This window comes from Phlebotomus papatasi, chromosome 1 (assembly GCF_024763615.1).
Source record: "Phlebotomus papatasi isolate M1 chromosome 1, Ppap_2.1, whole genome shotgun sequence".
In the NCBI taxonomy this organism is placed as follows: Eukaryota; Metazoa; Arthropoda; class Insecta; order Diptera; family Psychodidae; genus Phlebotomus; species Phlebotomus papatasi.
Window position 1 is genome coordinate 68,440,036 of NC_077222.1, and position 19,814 is coordinate 68,459,849.

At 36.8% G+C, this 19,814-nt stretch overlaps 1 protein-coding gene across 2 annotated transcripts; it reads right to left on the reverse strand.

Moving 5' to 3' along the window:
• Positions 1 to 882: 882 nt before the first annotated feature.
• LOC129798633 (putative leucine-rich repeat-containing protein DDB_G0290503) lies at positions 883 to 19,580 on the reverse strand. Of its 2 annotated transcripts, none has more exons than XM_055841895.1 (9): positions 19,321 to 19,580; positions 19,107 to 19,247; positions 17,718 to 19,035; positions 11,752 to 12,363; positions 7,677 to 8,216; positions 7,453 to 7,577; positions 6,705 to 7,355; positions 6,422 to 6,636; positions 883 to 1,505 (listed from the first exon to the last, which is right to left on the reverse strand). In XM_055841895.1, exons 1-9 carry the CDS (start codon positions 19,461 to 19,463, stop codon positions 982 to 984), a joined length of 4,269 nt encoding a protein of 1,422 aa, XP_055697870.1. In that variant the 5' UTR covers positions 19,464 to 19,580; the 3' UTR covers positions 883 to 981. The 2 variants fall into 2 exon arrangements, with proteins under 2 accessions (XP_055697870.1, XP_055697861.1); XM_055841886.1 differs by having other exon boundaries at positions 7,453 to 7,607; positions 19,321 to 19,575.
• Positions 19,581 to 19,814: the final 234 nt, after the last annotated feature.

The following is a 19,814-nucleotide window of genomic DNA, read 5'->3' on the forward strand; positions in this document are numbered from 1 at the left end:
TCTATGTTTCTGTAAACTTCGCCAAAGCTTAATCAATTAAAAAAGAATGTTTTTAAAAAATCCTAGAAATCGGGTCGGATAAATGTTTAAGTAATACCCGAAAATTTGAAGGGTTGTATCCGTGACCCGCCCGACCCGCAGAAAATAAAATAAAACCCGCCCGACCCGCAAAAAATCATGCGGGTACCCGCGGGTCGGGTCGGGTATGCAGGGCTCTACTTTATAAATACAGAAAATGCAGTCCGATCAAGACATTTTTGATTATAGCTCGGGTTAGGGAACATCAAGGGAGGAGTGCGACCCACCGTTAGAAAGGCCTCGACCCCAGCTACAACATATTAAAATTTAAAGAAAAAGCATCGTCTAGTTTTCGAAATATTTGAAATCGATTAATCGAAAATCGATTTTTCGAATTATCGGACTTTTGATTAAATTGGATAAAATTGGGGTGTCACAATGGTTGTAGTGCAATGTGTACATCCAAAATTTGGGCCCGATCTGACGAGGTCGGATTTCACCTGTGACCACAAAAGCTAAGATTGTAAAGAATCTCAGCTAACTGAGGACACTGTAGATATTTCAACTTTAAATAAGTAATATTATCGCAGTAAATGCATTTTATAGAATGAGCGCCTTGAGGCGGTCTTATCTGTTAGAGGGTTAATGATCCTGAATACTAAATTTAAATGTTAACTTTGAACAGGTTCAAACCTACCTTGCAGTCTTCCTGGGGAACACGCAGACACAGTAGCGAGTAGCGACCACGTCAGAATAGGTCCGGACTCCCTTGGAGAAGCTTAGGAGCGCGTTTGGAACAAGCTGGAAAAGAAACTGCTATACGGATTGGGAGTAGTTAAAATGCTAAAAAAAAAACTAAACATCTTTTTAGAAAAATCACTTCATTTGTTCGAGAAAAAATATTTGCATAAAGGAAAATAAATTTGTACAAAGTGGAAAAATGGACTTGCTTTCTCTCGCTTCTCAGTGGTCCTCATACTTTTGCTTCAACTTGAAAAAGGCACGCTTGAGATTGTTGTACTTAGTCTTTTGCTCTTCCATGGCACTCTCAGCAACTTCACTCTTTGTCTGCCATTCATCTTGCAGCTTCTCATATCTATCCTGAAGACTCTTCAACTGCCGACGGGTCTCTTCGAGTTCAGCCCGAAGGATCACTCCACTATCCAGAGTGCCACATCGTGAACCAAGTTGTTCAGTTTGACTGGCCGTATGGAGAATTGTGGATGAATTGATGCGCATATGATGTATACGCTTCATCTCAGCCTCCTTTTCACTCAGTTCCTGCTGTCGTTTCACCAGATCCTCCGACATTGTTCTGATAGCTTGATCCTTCTTAACCATCTCAAGTTGGAGCATTTGCATATCATTCTTCAGAGCATCCTTCTCCATATTCCTCGCAGTATCCGACAATTTGTACTCCATCACAATTATCTCTCTCTTGAGATTGGTAATTTTCTCAGCCAAAAACTGACACTGGCAGGAATCGCCTGAAGAAACAAAAAAAAAACTTTTTTCTAGCAAAATGACTAGATTAAAATCCAATCGATCCCCCTTAAAATATTTTACTACTCGAACTAAAAGAAATACTGTAAAAGTTATTGACTTCTGACGTTCCATGACCCCTCAGTCAGAAAAATATCGTGTATCGAATCCTTTTACCTAAATCGGTAATTGATTTATTTTTGAAAATTGTTTTCTTTTTATAGATTTTTAGGCTTGCAACCCTTGCTACGGATCTGAAGGCCAAATGATAATAGATACCGACTTATGGTCTTCAATGACGCCCTGCAATTAACATTACTCAGAAAATAATTTTGTTACCTCCTCAATCCATGAAAAACTATGTTTTTTAGTTTATCTCAAGATTGACCTAAACGATTTAATTCATTTTCAGATACATTTTGAAACTAGTCAGATAAATATTTTATCCGCAGACACCTCCTGACCAGAAAATCCGTCATTTTGATTTTTTTTTCAAGGTTCAAATTAAACCACTCTAGACGGCTCAGTTTTCAAAGAAATAAGCTAAATTTATGTTTTTTTAAACGCCTTGAAAGTTTCAATTCCGCTTTTAATCGATTGTAAACCAATAAGCAATCTTTATTGCCCGAACTCCACAGAGAGAGCAGTATTATTATAATCTCTTGATTTTTTCACCCAATTAAATTTCCCCCTTTCATCTCCTGGGGACCACTTTTCTTGACCTTATCTTTGCGTTTCAGACGATTTCTGAGAAATGTCACGCTATTTGTCTGTCTGTCTGGCCGGTTGTCGCCAGTTCCAGAGGCGAAACGGTAAAAGATAGCGACTTGGGAACTTCTGTGGACTCCCTATAAGTCAGCCCAAGGACCGTCAATATGCCTCTCATTTTTCACTCACACCCCGCCCCCCAATAAACATGTTAATTAGGATCGTTCAAAAACGAGTCGTGCAATTTCTTTTTAATTTATGGAAATATTTTAGAGATATGCTAGGCGAACATTTCGTCCATATACGGTAAGTTCCGCTTTGAAAGAAATTTTCGGGATGGATAGATAGCCCGTGAATTCACTCATATAAAATAGAAATATTGCATACTTGTAGGACATATCCTTAGAATAAGTTACAGAAACGCCGTGATGTATGAAAAATATCTTCTGCCCTATTTTCAGCCTATTACCAGTGCCAATGGTTCAAAAGAAGTACATTTCAAATTTACCGCGTGAAAAATAGTTGCATATATTTTTAGAGGCATTTCAAAAATGATTTTATGCATGAGTTCTCAATTAGTAGATAATTCCGGTGGCAGCCAAAATTCCGAAAGCCAAAATCCCGAAAGCCAAAATCCCGAATATTCAAAATCGTGAAAGGGATGAAATTATATGGAGGAAAATGTTTAGAATAATTTCCTAAGACACAGAAGATTTTCCTTGCAATCATCCAATCATGGGAGTAACTGTGACACTTTTAAGAATTCGAGATTTTGGCCAATTCGGGATTTTGGCCTTTAGGATTTTGACCGGGACCGGATAATTCATGTATCATTTTTAGGTGTGATTCCTTCTAATCACACCTATTGTAATCCTCGGATTTTCTCAAAGTGCTCCGATCGAGCTGAAATTCACAGGGTATATGTTTTGAACATCCCTGATGCCGAAAACCATAAGCCGGCAATTTTGGGTCCGGCCGGCCGTCCGTAGTAAGCAATATATCTGGTTTGGAAAGAGATATCTTCATAAATTTTCTTTTTAAATATATCTTACTCGCGCGTACGACGATTTCTGTGCCATTAATTTTTTGAAAACCCGATTCTAAACCGGTAAAAAATCACGTTTTGTAGTTTATCTCGAAATCTAAACATGCAATTTTGAAAATTTTAAGTTTATGTTGTAGTCCAGAAAATTTAGACCAATTTAAAAAAAAAATTTAAGACATTCGTCGAACAGTTCTCGAGATATTTCACTTTAAAAATTTCAAGTTTAAGAAAATTTGCTAATAGCGTCAGGCGGGAAAAAAAGCGGGAGAAGCGGCGTCAGACAAGCTTTTCTTATTTTTCCCAAGACTCTCCCTGTGCCTCTCTCTGTCTACATAATGACCCTACAGTAGAGTCTCGCTATAGGCCATCGCTCTATAGTCCACAATTTATTAACCGTTGATTTCAAAACACTGATTTTATGTTAGGTTATGTTTTTTTGTATGCGACATGCATAATTATTTTAATATTTTTGGCAAACTTTATTAAGTAGTTGTGATAATTGTGATCCACAATGAAGAGAGCAAGGACAAGTACCACTATCGCAAAGAAAGTGGAAGCCGTCGAGTAATTTCAATACTAAAAGTCGTTGATAATTTTAAAAAATTACATGGACTAGGGTGGAATAACCGGCTATCGCCATGTTTAGGAAAAAATTAAATTCATTTAATCATAACTTTTGAATCCTTGTTACAAGATAAGTCAAATTGGACACAAAGTTACTTAGATGTATTGGCTCTAGATACGTGAAAACAATAATCCTAGAACATAACGCTGGACTACTTAAAAACTGATTTTTATTAATAATGCAAAAATAACCATTTCGTCGCCACTTTTTACCACTTTTCGCCAGTTTTGTAAAATTTGTAACCACTTCTCGCCACCCACTTGAAAAGAACCACACTCGGTTATTTTAGGCAATGCTATGAAAAGAATACATTCACCATTTCTCTTTCCTTGTGATCACTTTATTATTACTCTCTTTAAATGATTTTTCTTCACTTTTATTTGAGAAATCAAATTATGGGGCTTTTGCAGAAAGTAAACAATGCAGATTTGACAACTGAGAATGTACGAAGTGAAGTTAGCGTCGTCTATTGAAAAGATATGGCGACAGGTGGTAAAATCAATTCCAGAATATTACCACTTCTCGCCATGCCTCGCTTTTGCAATTAAATATTCAATAGACAAATTATTTACCCAAATAGGTATTTTTGGCCTGATGAAAATTTGACGACACTTAGTACATTTGGTAAGAGATGTTGGATTCGATGCACTTGCTTAAAATATTGCTCTAAAAAGTGATCAAAATCGTGAATCCAAAACGAATAATTATTATTTTTCGATTCTATGCGTAGAAGCAGAAACAATACAAAAAAATTGCGACTCATTTATTTCATAAATTGCGAAAAATAGCGATTTCGATGTAAGTGGCGAGAAGTGGGGCACTGGCGAGAACTGGTGATTCCACCCTATAGTGCGACCCAAGTGTCAAATTTGAAACCAAATATGGACTATAGCGAGACTCTACTGTATATTCGAAGATTTGTAAGGTGACATATACAATTCGCGATTTTTTTCGCGGATCTTCGCGAGACGAATATTTTTTTACGGATTTTCGCGGGGCACGAATTTTTTCGCGGATTTTTGCGTGACGAGCTTTTTTAGCGGATTTTTACGGGGCGTGTATTTTTCGTGGATTTTCGCGGGTCGCAAATATTTTCGCTGATTTTTGCGTGACGAGCTTTTTTCCCGGATTTTCACGGGGCGTGTATTTTTCGCAGATATTCGTTGGGCGCGAATCTTTCGCGTATCTTCGCGAGACGCGAATTCTTTTTTTGGATTTTCGCAGGGCGCAAATTTTTTCGCGGATATTCGCGGGGCGCGATTTTTTTCGCGGGTCGTGTTTTTTCGCAGATTTTCGCGGGGCGCGAATTTTTCGCGGATGTTTCCGAGGAGCGAATTTTTTCGCGGATTTTCGCGGAGCCGGAATTTTTTTCGCGGATTTTCGCGGGGTGCGTATTTTTCGTGTGCAATGAATATCTTCGCGGATTCTTACGGGTCGCTGACAGAGGCTGTAAATGTGTGTAAAGTTTGAGGCCTCTATCTCTCATAGTTTCCGAGATAATCGACTTTAAATTTTCAGACACTTTTATGCATTTCTTATACAATTTTTTTTTCATTTTCAAGTGAAATTTTGCAAATATCAAGTCTAAATGAGGCCATTGTCTCATGAGTTATGAGTCGGATTTACAATTACTTCTTCCGGATCTGTAACATAAAAAATTTTAAATTTGTCATATGATATTGTCATACTGTTACAGAATTCCCCTACTGGTTTAAGGTCTTTGATCATAGTGACCGCCCGCCCTTGTTAGATTGTAGATTTCTGCAAGAAAATTTGTAAAAGTACAATACCCAGGATGGCCTCCATTGCCGAAGTTGGGCAAGATCTCATGTCCCCTGTAAGCAGGCAAGCCTTTGTACCTTGTGGAGTTGGCTTGCAACTTGGTTTTTTTTTGGGTTTTCTTCCACCAAACTAAGCAACCGTATGTTATGATTGGTCTTACTATGGATTCGTAAATCCAAATAGTAATTCTTACTTACTTAGATACACTGAGAAAAAAAGAGGCTACGATTAACTTTTTTTCGTCATAACTTTAACAATTTTCGAGTGTAAAAATATATCAACATTTTTTAATGTTAGTTTTACACCTTTTGAGGGTAAAATCAACATGAAAAAAAGGGTAACTTTAACCCGTAATACATCTAAAAAGGATAATATTTACACCGATTTCGAATCAATACTGCAGGGTAAAATTAACATTTTCGGAATGTTATTTTGACTTTTTCGGATTTCTCTCAGTCAGTGTAGTATTTTGCAAAGCATGGGACGCTTTGCTACCCTTTTTTTTTAAACTCTTTCGTCTCTTTTGGGACTCTGAGTACCCAAAGCAGCATATGAATGTTCTGTGAAAAACGATGTTTTTTTTTTAATTATTCATAACTGATAAAAATCCGATTCTTGTGGTTGATTACAAACTATAAAGATGTCCAAATCTAAAATATTTTTTTGTAGGACATCAATTAATTCCTGAGCTTAGATAAAAAAAAATGGTGAAATTGGACGGAAGCATATACTGCGGTCCGGAAAGAGTTAAAGACACTTACTTGTAGGATCCGTCATGGTGCCAACGTCTCGTTCCACTTCGAATTGAATGCTTCTGTTGATATCATAGAGAGACTGTCGATCACTCTTACGCTTCTCCTTACGAATAACTTCCATAGTTGTGGGACTTGAACTTCTTCCTGTAACACGATCAAACTTCCTGTTGACTTTTAGTTCGTTGATCTCAGTCATCTTCTCTTTGAGAAGACCATTGAGCCTGTCAAAAGAAATTTTCAGTATTTCAATAAAAATTTTTTGAAAAAATATTTGCATTTTTTTTTTTACTTTTCAATTGATTTCTCCTTCTTCTTGACACATCCTTTGAGTAATTCAATTTCCTTCTCTTTGGAACCAATGGCATTTTCACGATCATGGAGTTTACTCTTGAGATCATCGCGTTGTGTAGCAATAAAATCATTGGCATCCTTGAGACTTTTGATCTTTTTGTCATAATTTTTCTTCATAATTTTGTATTCTTTGACAATTTCGTCATTTTCCTTCTTGAGTTCTGCCACTTGTGCATCATTTAATGATACTTGTGCCTTTTCCTTGCTGAATTTCTCTTCCATGTGACTAATTTTGATGACTTTCTCACAGAGTTTCTGCTGCAATTCTGCAATTTCGTCTCTTCGATTTTCGGCCAGACTTTTCACTGAAACAATCTCATCTTTGAGATTGTTATTTTCATCCTTTGCCACCTGCAGCTCTTCCTTGAGATCACTGAATTTGGCCAATTTATCTGTGAGTCCGTTTATTTGATCAGTCTCTTCCTTCAACTTCAAACGCAACTCATCCATTTCTTTGTCTTTCTCTCCAGCAACATGAGACAAATGCGAAATATTTTGTCGCAATGACTCAATTTCACTGAGATTTAACTCATTCTGCCGTTCCAGCTCATTGAATTTCTGCAGTATGTTGTCGTAGTTGGAGGAGAGTCTGTAAAAATAGATGATGGGTATACGTGGTAAATGTAGAAGGGGAAATAACTATTTTTTTTCTCATGTAAACAAAAATGTAAAATGTTTAAATTTACTGTTCAAAGTCGATGTTCTTTGTGGCCAAAACCCCTTTGAGCATGTTTATTTCTTCCTTACTCTTGGAATTCTCTGCAGCTTCAGTCTTTATGGTCATAATCTCTTCTCTATGTAGCTGACGAATCTGTAAGAATATGAGATTAGCAAATCTCAGCTAAAAATAATAATTTTTTCCCTTTCCAATTGCCTTGAATATTTCCACAAATTCAATCACCAAAATTACCTTTTCAATTTCTTTCTCCAAATTCTCCTTGGACTCTCGTTCATTCTGGAGATCCTTTTCAGTTTTGGTGAAGTCTTCCTTGAGCTCCACAAGGACAGACTTGAGATCCTTAATAATCGTTTCAAGTTGATTATTGATTCGACTGAGTTGATCTTTTTCATCTTGCAACTGTTTTTGCTTGACCTCAGCATTACATTTGATCTCCTTAACTTGATTTTCATGAGAATTCTGAATACTCTCAATGGTCTTAATCATCTCACGTTCCTCCAGTTCCAACTTATTCAGGCGTTTCGTAAGTTTATCCACCTCACCCTCACTACACTGTAGCCTTTCGCGTAATTGGCCAATTTCCACATTGGAATGATCTAGTTTCTCTCTCAAAATAGCATCAAATTCTCCTTTGGCACTCTCGAGCTCCTTCTGCAGTGTCAACTTTTCATTCTCCAGCTGAATGCACTGCTTCGACACTTCTTCCACGCGAGACTTCAAGATATTTCTCTCCTGACTCAATTCTGTTTCCGTATCACGATATTCAGCGAGCTGACACATGGGAAAAATTGAATTTTTAAATTTTAACGAATTCAATTATTTGAGAAGCAATCATTTTCGCTTTTCATAAATAGAATATTTTATATAATTTTGACACAATATTACTTTCAATTTAAAAAAAAGCGTCTTATTTTTCTCATAAAATATTACAGTACTGTTAAAACTATTTCGATTGCGAACTTAATATTCAATTCTAAGATTAAAAAAAAAGTAATAAATTACAAAAAATGGATTGTAAGTAGGGTAAATGTCCTAATTCAAAACCATTTCCAGACACTATAACTTTGACAGAAGATTCAACACATTAAGTTCATATTTTTTCTAAAGAGAATTACATTAATTTTCTCCTTGACTCTTCTAGAATGTTACTGTTTAGTGAAAATTCTTTAGATATAGGGTAAGTGTGCCAAATTCCGGCCAGCTTTCAATTTCGGCCACCTTTTTTGTTCCTCGAATTTCCATGAACTTTTAGATTTTACGTACTCTAGAGATTATACAATGCAAAAGAATAACAAAAAATGTAGCTTCGACAAACGAGATGACGTGAAAAAGATATTGGAAGAATTCTCGAAGGGCAAGGAACTATGAGAATGAAGGTGGCCGAAATAAGGCACCAAAGCTATGTCTATATTTTTATTCATTTTAAAATGTTTGAATAATGATTTTAGAGTAAATAAAGACGGCAAACTCTTTACAAGGTTCCAATCAACACTCTTTCAGAAGAAAGAATAAAACAAACGATTTGAATTTAAAATATTACATTTCAAACTTGAGACTTACCCTAATTTGAAAACTTCTTAAATACAAGAAAAATACGCGAGTGTAAAATGCTTTTATTCGAAACATATTATTTTAAATGGAGACAAAGGAAAGTTTCTAAATGGAGACAAATATTGTAAGTGAATAACTGTCGTTGAATGAAGTTTATGCCATTTTATTGCATCATTTTATTACTATTATAGTAATTATTACTACTAGGGTAAATTAAGCTAATTCAAAACCTGCTCCAAATGAATATTTTTCGCTACTCCAAATGGAAACATCACTGTTTTCATGGTAAATACAGTACTAAAATACTATATTAATATATTTTCTGTACCACAGTTTCATTATTTAGTTAATTTGCTACAAATAAAGCGAAAATCCATTCATATTCACAAATTTTAATTTGTTAATTTCTCAGAAAAATTAAAAGTGTACCTTTTCACCATCGAATTTTTCATTGATCGAACATGTTTAAATTAAGTGCTAATCTTTATTGTTAACAGTACGTGAAGTTTTCAAATGAAATAATTACCTTATTTCGTGAACAAAAAAAATTTTTCTGAAGTGTCTGCAAATGCTTCAATTGGAAACACCGGTAATATGATTTTTTAAAGGTATTCTTATTGTCTCAGATGGGAAAGGAGAAAAGACCAAGAATAAGAACAAATCCTACACTCAAGAGCAACTGAAAAAGTTTTTGAAAGCCTTTCGTCGCGGTTTCACTTAAACTGTTTGTCTCCAATTAGAAAATTTCCCTTGTCTCCATTTGGATTAATTTGTTTCCAATAGAAGCATTTTGCACTCGTGTAATTTTTTGTATTTAAGTAATTTTCAAATTATATTTAAAGAATTTTCACTAAACAGTAACATTCTAGAAGAGTTAAGGAGCAAATTTATGTAATTTTCTTCAGAAAAAATTGAACTCAATGTGTTGAATCTTCTGTAAAAGTTAAAGCGTCTGGAAATGATTTTGAATTAGAACATTTACCCTAGTTCTTTACGTACCAAACAAAAAAAAACTTCTGAAATTTTAATTAATTTTACGTGTAAAATACGCGCGTAATTTGAGTGTCACATTCCTCTTTTTACAAAAATCTTCAGTGTGGTCAATTTTAGTGGTCAATACATAAAGTGCAGCTTTTCTTATGATTTAACTCTTTCGTCTCTTTTGGGACTCTGGGTACCCATGGAAAAAAGATTTTTTTTTGGACTATTTGGAATCGATAAAAATCCAATTCTTGTGGATGATTACAAACTATAAGAATATCCAAATCTAGGATATTAAAGATATTAAAAAAATATTAAAGAAATTTTGTAAAATAATGATAATACCGAAATAAATCAGCATGCACTAACTGGGTCGCCTTTTCGCTAATTCACTTTTAATTAAACCTTTGAATTTAAAATACGTTTTTTACAAGGAAAAAACACTAAATGTTTTTAATCAACCAGCTGGCACAAGTTTGAAATGAGTCGATTATACTCACTTATTTAATGGATAAAATATTATTTTTGCTTTTTCTCAAACTTGAATAGTTATATTATGTTACTGTACTTACGGAAATAAAAATAAAAATATTTTTTTAAGTGGATTAGTCATAAACGATCCAGATAGCGAAGCGCCCGGATTAGCACACTTGACTGTACCGTGGGATAGTTGTTAGCGATAAATGCAAATATAAAGCAAATGCACGTAAAACAGTTTCATTTTGTAGATTTTGGAGAGATAGTTCCTATATTATTACATGAATTACTGATTATTACGTGTTGAATAAGTTACGAGAATTGTTGATCCAAACGACGATATATAAATCGCATTATAAGTGTTTTGGTGGCGTTTAAAAAAATTTTCAATTTTAACACAAATTGATATATATAGTATTTCTACTTGCTAAATTCCATTTAATATTGTGTGTTCGTAAGATTTTCTGCAATTTTAATTTTTTAAAACCCTTATTGTATTATTTTCGACTTATAAGATCTTCCTAAAAAATAATAAGTAAAGGAGATTTTTGCAAAATATTCCCTGTACAGAACCCATAAATGATAATAATTTAACAATTAAGTAAAAACTTATTTTTTGTTAATAAAATTTTATAAAATTGAAATGACCTAGGGTAAGTGTGCCAAATTCTGGCCAGCTTGTAATTTCGGCCACATTTTTTGTTCTTCGAATTTCACTGAATTTTTACTTTTTGCATACTCTAGAAATAATACAATGAAAAAAATAACAAAAAATGTCGCTTCGACGAACAAGATGATCTAAAAAAGTCATTAGAAGAATTCCAGAAAGGCAAGGTACTGTGAAAATGAAGGTGGCCGAAATAGGCCACAAATGTAATGTGTACATTTTTATGCATTTTAGAATGTATTAAGAGTGAATTTAGAAATAATAAACACTATAGACTGCCTATAAGGTTCCAAGGAACACTCCTTATAAAAACAGTAACAAATAAATTCAATTTGTATTAAAAATATTACATTTCAAACATAAGACTTTGACGATTGCATGCAACTATACCGAAATTTGGTACATGTTTTAATGCAATTAACATTAATTGTCTTTAATGAGTATTCAAGAGTGCGGCTTGTGTCTTTGAATCTTGTAATATTTAAGACAAAAAGGTGGACTTGGCCCGCAAAAATTATTAAATAGATTTATATCACTATACAATTACTTTTTTTAAATCACTTTTAATATATAATATTAAAAAATCCTCAAAGAGATCTCTCTGCAACAATTAATTTATATTAAACTTACCTGTTGACGCAACTCCCAGATTGTCCTGATATTTTCACGGGAATCATCAAGAGTCTGCTTGAGGTTCGCGTTTTCCCTCATAAGGTCATCGAGTTTCACATTGTTCTTGAATAGCTGATCATGTAGTCTACCCATTTTTTCTGCGTGAAACAACATTTTGTTATTATTTTCCTGCTGCATAAGGTTGAACATTGCTTTAGCTTTGGAATAATCATTCTCAAGGTCTTTCTTCTCAACAGCCAATTGTTCCAAAACCTTATTGTGAGACTCTGTAATTTTGGCCAATTCATTTTTATGGGCTTTCTCAAGATCTTCAATTGCAGCTTCGTCCATAATCAACTTTGGCTTGACATTCTTCACTTGATCTTCCAGTGACGCCACAAGATTCACCTGTTCACGGAGATTCTTCTGCAGCTGATCAATATGATTATCCTTCTCTTCCAAGATACAGTAGTCCGATGCCACTTTCTCTCTTAGGGATTCAACTTCAAAAAGCAATGCATCGGACTTCAGCTTCAGTTTTTCATTTCTTTCTTGCAGATCTTGAATTCGCGTTTTACTTTTATTATTCTCCATCGAAACCACCTTGTATTTCTGCATCAGATCATCGTACTGCAAAAAATAAGTCAGTGGATGAACTTTTACGATCTTTCCTTTACGAGTATTTCTAACTTTCGCAGGGTGTACAATGATGACGTTTTTGGTTTCAACCCTTAAGAAATTAATAACATTGAACAGCTTTGATTTCGAAAAAGAAAAACTTTGTGAAAAATATTTTGTCTGTCTTGCTTCACAAGAAAATGAATTTTAAAAGAAATGTGGATATTCTAAGAAAAAATAAAGATTTTTTCAAACCTTTCAAATAATTTCTAACATTTTTCAATGTCCAAAGTCCAAGGGATCCAGAAAGAATATTTCTTAATCGAATAGATTAATGTTTGCGATCGTCGGAAAGATTTTGGAATGCCTGACAAAGTTAAAACGGTTTCCATAGCTTGTGATCCTATAATGACCGATTCTGAACCGATAAACGCTTTTGTCCGAAAACTAATTACACTATCGTATAAAATGTCACATTTTCTGAATAATTAATTACACTAATCTCTAAATTTAAATTCTAATATCATTAATGCCAGAAAAAATCTTGGTAATCTAAAAAAGTATCCTAATTGGGGATATTTGAATCAAAGTATGAGGACTCTATCATTTGATCCATTGAGTAACAAAAGTGGATATCGATAAACACTTAAAAAAAACTCATGAACAAGGAATTTTTCTTGCGATTTTAACTATTAAACTTTTTTTTTATCCAGGACTATTATGCAAATCTACTATTTGAAAAGGGGATATCTTTATTCTGAACATAGTTTTAGTACATCACTGTTCCCAAACCACTAAATAGCTGTAGCAGGAATCAACACAAAGTTAATAATCCAAGAGCACTTGAGAACAGTGAAGTACTAAAAAAAAAAAACACGGAAAGGGGAAATTTTTCTTCTGAACATTTTTTAGTACATGACTGTTTTGAAGTGCTTCTACTTAATCGACTTTCCTTTGTGTTGATTCTTGTCACGACTGTTTAGTGGCTTTGAATCACAAAGAGGACTGAGAAGACCGAGAAGACTACCGAGACAGGAACACAAAGAAAAGTCGATAAAACAGTGTTACTTAAGAACAGTCAAGTACTAAAAAAAATGTTCAAGAGAAAGATTTGCGCTTTCCAAGTTCTTTTTTTAGCACTTTATTGTTCTGAAGTGCTTCTGCTTTATCGACTTTTCTTTGTGTTTGTTCCTGTCTCGACTGATCAGTCTGAGAACAGTAAAAAAAAACACACCATATTGATTTTTTTCAATTTCGAAGGTAATGTTTTGAAATATTCAAAACAACTGTATTAATCCCAATCAGTAATTAACCGGTATAAATAATAATGGTAAATAATAAATAATGGTGCTATTCCAATGGAAAATCAATGTTTTTTTTATAACTTTACTGTTCTCAAGTGCCTTTACATAATCAGTGTTTTTTTTGGTATTAGTTTCTATCACAATTGTTTAGTGCTCTCTCAGAACACGGCAATGACATGAGGAAAACAGTGGAAGCAGGAATCAACAAAAAATAAAATTCAATAATGCGGAAAATTATTTTTTAGCACATGACTGTTCTCATGTACCGCTGCATTATCAATTTTCCCCTTGTATTGGTGGTTCCTGTTTCGACCAAGGGGTAACTCATTTCGGAGAAGTTCAGCCAATCTTACCAGGGAACCCGGGGAACTCACGGGAAACTCGGTGAACCCATACATTTTTTCAGGGAACTCTCAGGGAACCCGGGGAACCCATATATTTTTCTGGAAACTTGGGGAGCCCATACATTTTTCAGGGAACCCGGGGAACCCTCATATTTTTCAGGGAACTCTCAGGGAACCCGGGGAACCCACATATTTTTCAGGGAACACATATATTTTTCAGGGAACTCGGGGAACCCATATATTTTTCAGGGAACTCGGGGAACCCATACATTTTTCAGGGAACTCTCAGGGAACCCGGGGAACCCACATATTTTTCAGGGAACCCATATATTTTTCAGGAAATTCGGGGAACCCATACATTTTTCAGGGAACTCTCAGGGAACCCGGGGAACCCATATATTTTTCAGGGAACTCGGGGAACCCATACATTTTTCAGGGAACTCTCAGGGAACCCGGGGAACCCATATATTTTTCAGGGAACTCGGGGAACCCATACATTTTTCAGGGAACTCTCAGGGAACCCGGGGAACCCACATATTTTTCAGGGAACCCAGGGAACCCATACATTTTTCAGGGAACTCTCAGGGAACCCGGGGAACCCATATATTTTTCAGGGGACTCGGGGAACCCATACATTTTTCAGGGAACTCTCAGGGAACCCTGGGAACCCACATATTTTTCAGGGAATTCGGGGAACCCATACATTTTTCAGGGAACTCTCAGGGAACCCGGGGAACCCACATATTTTTCAGGGAACCCAGGGAACCCATACATTTTTCAGGGAACTCTCAGGGAACCCGGGGAACCCACATATTTTTCAGGGAACTCGGGGAACCCATACATTTTTCAGGGAACTCTCAGGGAACCCGGGGAACCCACATATTTTTCAGGGAACCCATATATTTTTCAGGGAACTCGGGGAACCCATACATTTTTCAGGGAACTCTCAGGGAACCCGGGGAACCCACATATTTTTCAGGGAACCCAGGGAACCCATACATTTTTCAGAAAACTCTCAGGGAACCTGGGGAACCCATATATTTTTCAGGGAACCCATATATTTTTCAGGGAACTCGGGGAACCCATACATTTTTCAGGGAACTCTCAGGGAACCCATATATTTTTCAGGGAACTCGGGGAACCCATACATTTTTCAGGAAACTCTCAGGGAACCCGGGGAACCCATATATTTTTCAGGGAACTCGGGGGACCCATGCATTTTTCAGGAAACTCTCAGTGAACCCGAGGAACCCAGATATTTTTCAGGGAATTCGGGGAACCCATGCATTTTTCAGGAAACTCTCAGGGAACCCGGGGAACCCACATATTTTTCAGGGAACCCAGGGAACCCATACATTTTTCAGGAAACTCTCAGGGAACCCGGGGAACCCATATATTTTTCAGGGAACCCAGGGAACCCATACATTTTTCAGGAAACTCTCAGGGAACCCGGGGAACCCATATATTTTTCAGGGAACTCTCAGGGAACCCGGGGAACCCACATATTTTTCAGGGAACCCAGGGAACCCATACATTTTTCAGAAAACTCTCAGGGAACCCGGGGAACCCATACATTTTTCAGGGAACTCTCAGGGAACCCGGGGAACCCACATATTTTTCAGGGAACCCAGGGAACCCATACATTTTTCAGAAAACTCTCAGGGAACCTGGGGAACCCATATATTTTTCAGGGAACCCATATATTTTTCAGGGAACTCGGGGAACCCATACATTTTTCAGGGAACTCTCAGGGAACCCATATATTTTTCAGGGAACTCGGGGAACCCATACATTTTTCAGGAAACTCTCAGGGAACCCGGGGAACCCATATATTTTTCAGGGAACTCGGGGGACCCATGCATTTTTCAGGAAACTCTCAGTGAACCCGAGGAACCCAGATATTTTTCAGGGAATTCGGGGAACCCATGCATTTTTCAGGAAACTCTCAGGGAACCCGGGGAACCCACATATTTTTCAGGGAACCCAGGGAACCCATACATTTTTCAGGAAACTCTCAGGGAACCCGGGGAACCCATATATTTTTCAGGGAACCCAGGGAACCCATACATTTTTCAGGAAACTCTCAGGGAACCCGGGGAACCCATATATTTTTCAGGGAACTCGGGGAACCCATACATTTTTCAGGGAACTCTCAGGGAACCCATATATTTTTCAGGGAACTCGGGGAACCCATGCATTTTTCAGGAAACTCTCAGGGAACCCATATATTTTTCAGGGAACTCTCAGGGAGCCCGGGGAACCCAGCGAAAGGAATCCATACATTTTTTTTTTTCAGGGAACCGGGATCTCGAGCCACTCTATTTACTTAGGTATAACCCCTTGGTCTCGCTCGACTCTCTGGTGGTTTTAAAACACGGCAAGGACTAAAAAAAACTAAATCAATTTTGACTTTTTCCTTAGTTGAAATTTAACTGCTCGAACTCTACGGAGAGAGCAGTATAATCCCTCGATTTTTTCACCCCCCCCCTCCCAATTTCCACGTTCCAAAGCCCGAAGACCACTTTTCTTAACAAATCTTCACGTTTCAGACGATTTCTGAGAAATGTCATCATGCTGTTTGTACATCTGTCCGTTTGTCCGTCCGGCTGTAATCAGCTTAAGAGGCCAAACGGTTAGAGATAGAGACTTGGGACCTTCGGGGGACCCCCGATAAGTCGACCCAAGGATCGTTACATGCCCCTCATTTTCCCCCACCCCTCCCCTTCCCCTCCAAAACTATGTTGTTTTGGGATTGCTCGAAAACGCGTCGTGCGATTTTTTTTTCATTTTTGGATACTTTTTAGAGATTACCCCAGGAGAACATTTCTTCCATATACGAAAATACCGTTGAATCATTCCTAATAACGGTTTTTCAAGGTCAAAGGTTAAAGACAATGGAGAGCGCGTTTATCAAGCAAATGGGGTCACGTTTGGGGTCGTTGGAAAGGTCTTGGAATTTCCGACAAACTAAACCGGTTCCAATTGGTTTTGAATCGGTTCATAACCGATAAAAAACATTATCTGAAAATCAATCCTATTACTTTTAAAACTATTTTGGGGGATCTTTTGAGATTTATGAATCGGTTCAAATCGGTTGAGCACCGGTAAACGGTAAATGATGCGAAAGTACTTTTGCGGTATAGCATCTAAGTCACGAGTTCGAGCATTTCGCAAAGCCTGGGACGCTTTGCCACCCCCTTTTTTTTTTAAATAATCCTCATTTTGATGACTAATGGCCTTGTTGTGAAACACTTTTGCATCCTAGTGTATCAAAATCGATCGTGGTCCTTTTACCACTCTCTTTATCTCTCTGGGGCTCACCAAAATTACAAAGAATAAAGTACGGCACTCTAAAATCAGACCTGGAGCTGGTTGCATCTTCTTTTCTTCCGCTCTCTCCCAAAAATCATCGCCTCATTTCCCATCAGCCTCTTCACACTAGTAGAAATTTCTTTAAAAAATGCATTTTTAAAGAAAATTTGGCCTATCCTTGTAGGCAAAAATGTCAGATTTTTTTTTAAAAAGGCCATTTTTGACGAAAATTGCTTCTAGTGTGTAGACACCATAAAAAATGAGAAGAAGACCCATTTGGCTAAAGTTTAAGCCCAAGTGGTTTATGCTAAATATTTATTGTTTGCAATAGTTGTGAAGAGAAATAAATGCATTTCAATTTGTGAGAAACAAAAGAGGAAAGAATTAATACTAAAAATAAACTTACATCGGTGTTGAGATCTATATTTCCGTTGAGCTGAATCTCCGACATCTCCAGCTTGTTTTTCATGTCTTCGGACTTTAGTACCAACTCCCCAATTTGTTTATTTAATTCCATGATCTTTTCTTCACATCGTGCAGCCTTGTCCGAATGGTAAGTAACTTTCATCTCAAGTTCCAGCTTCTGCTGACTCCATTGGTCTTTGGTGGAATCTCTCTCTTCCAGGAGATAGTCTTTCTCCTTCTGCAAAATTTGCACAGACGCTTCTGACTCTTTGAGTTCATCTTCGAGTCTTCCATAGGCATTTTCTAGCCTGTCGAAATTAGCCTGAATCCGGGAAGTCTTGAAACTCTCTTCTGTGAGAATCTTTTCGTAATTCTGCTTCAAAGCATCATTTTCCTGAGCACTCTCGAGCAGTTGACTGGAGAGTTTCTCATTTTCCTGAATACTTTCACTGAGTTGGTTTGAAAGTTTTTCAATTTCCTGCATACTTTCGTTCAGTTGACCGGATAGCCGTTCAATCTTGTCGAGTAGATGCTTCTTTTCAGTCTTGGGTAATTCCAAAGCGACGGTGGGATTTTTCTGGGTGTAACTGTCTGACTTTCCATTGCACACGAGAGCACAGAGAAGGGTCTGATCCATATCCAGGAGCGACTGATTATCAATTGACAATTGAAGAGTGTTCTCTGCTCGGAGAGTTTCATCCATTGACTGAAGACTGATATCCATATCAGTAGAAATGTCCTTCAAGGTCTCCCCGGAAGCAAGGCATACACTGGGCGCCTCGGTACCCTTCATGGACAGTTCCAATTTTTCCTGCTCCAGAACAGAAATTGTTTTTTGCAGTATCAAAATTTGATCACGAAGATCTTTAGTATCTTCTTCCATTTTTGTGATTTTTTCGAAATTTTCATTGGCCTCTAGGGTTCTGATTTTCTTCCAAAGATTGGCTTCAGTCTCATGCCTCGCCTTTGCACTGTGATTTATTTCATCTCTCAGACTTGCTATCATCTTCTCACTTTTGCTACTCTCATCACTTCTGGCGAATTTCTCTCTCTCAATCTCCATTTTTAGCTGATCATTTTCCTTCTTCATCTTCGCCAGAGACTCCTTGATACCGTTCAGGCCATTTTCACCACTGTTCTCAATCACTGCCAGCAATTCCTTCTCCCGATTCGTCATTTTGTGCTTCAATTGTTCAAACTGCATTTCCAATCCTGCAGAATTACTCTCAATATCGTACTTTTCTCTCTCAATTTTGGCAACTTTTTCATCCTTCTCCCTCATTTCTCTCTTCATCATCTCAATTTCAGCCCTCATGACCCTTAACAAAAAAAAAAAACCCCAAATCTTTTCCTTATCTTTTGCAACATGCACAAAAATTTATATACTTACGAAATCTCAGCAACCTGTTCTTTTAGCACCGCATACTCAGTTTCCATTTCTTGTATTCTCTTCTTTTCCTGCTCATCTACAAAAAGCTCTGCACGCTTGTAATCTGCCATTTCCAGAAGTTCTCTGTCCTTCTCTTTTACCCTGAACCGGAAGTAAGGACAGAACAAAAATTAAGTAGAGAAAGAAACAGGAATACAAAAAAAAGGAATCTTACTGTTTAACGGGATCAAAAAGCTCAGCGGAGTTATCGAAAATTGGATGCTCGACCCTTGGAGTGTGAATGCAGAGATTTCTTTCACCCACAGATCGATTTGGAGTCTTGGGGAGAGACTCCTCATCCTCCTCTACCTTTAACATCACTTCTTACCTCAGAATCGCAATTTTTTAACACAAAATTGATCACAAAAACGCAGAACACACGCTCAAATTCACGACGAAATGTTGAATGCGAAAAAACCGTTGTTTGCTGTCACTTTTCCGAAATTCAGAAACATGGCGCATATCGTGTCTCTTGACTGTGCTTTCAGGTCACAGCTATTGTAAAGATTGTAAATGAACACGATTTATTTTATAGTCGACATAGTCGAACTCGTTAATTATTTTTTTTATTGGAAAAGAAGCGCATTTAGGGTAAATTAAGCTAATTCAAAACTTGCTCCAAATGGAAATTTTTCGCTACTCCAAATGGAAACGTCATTGTTTTCATTA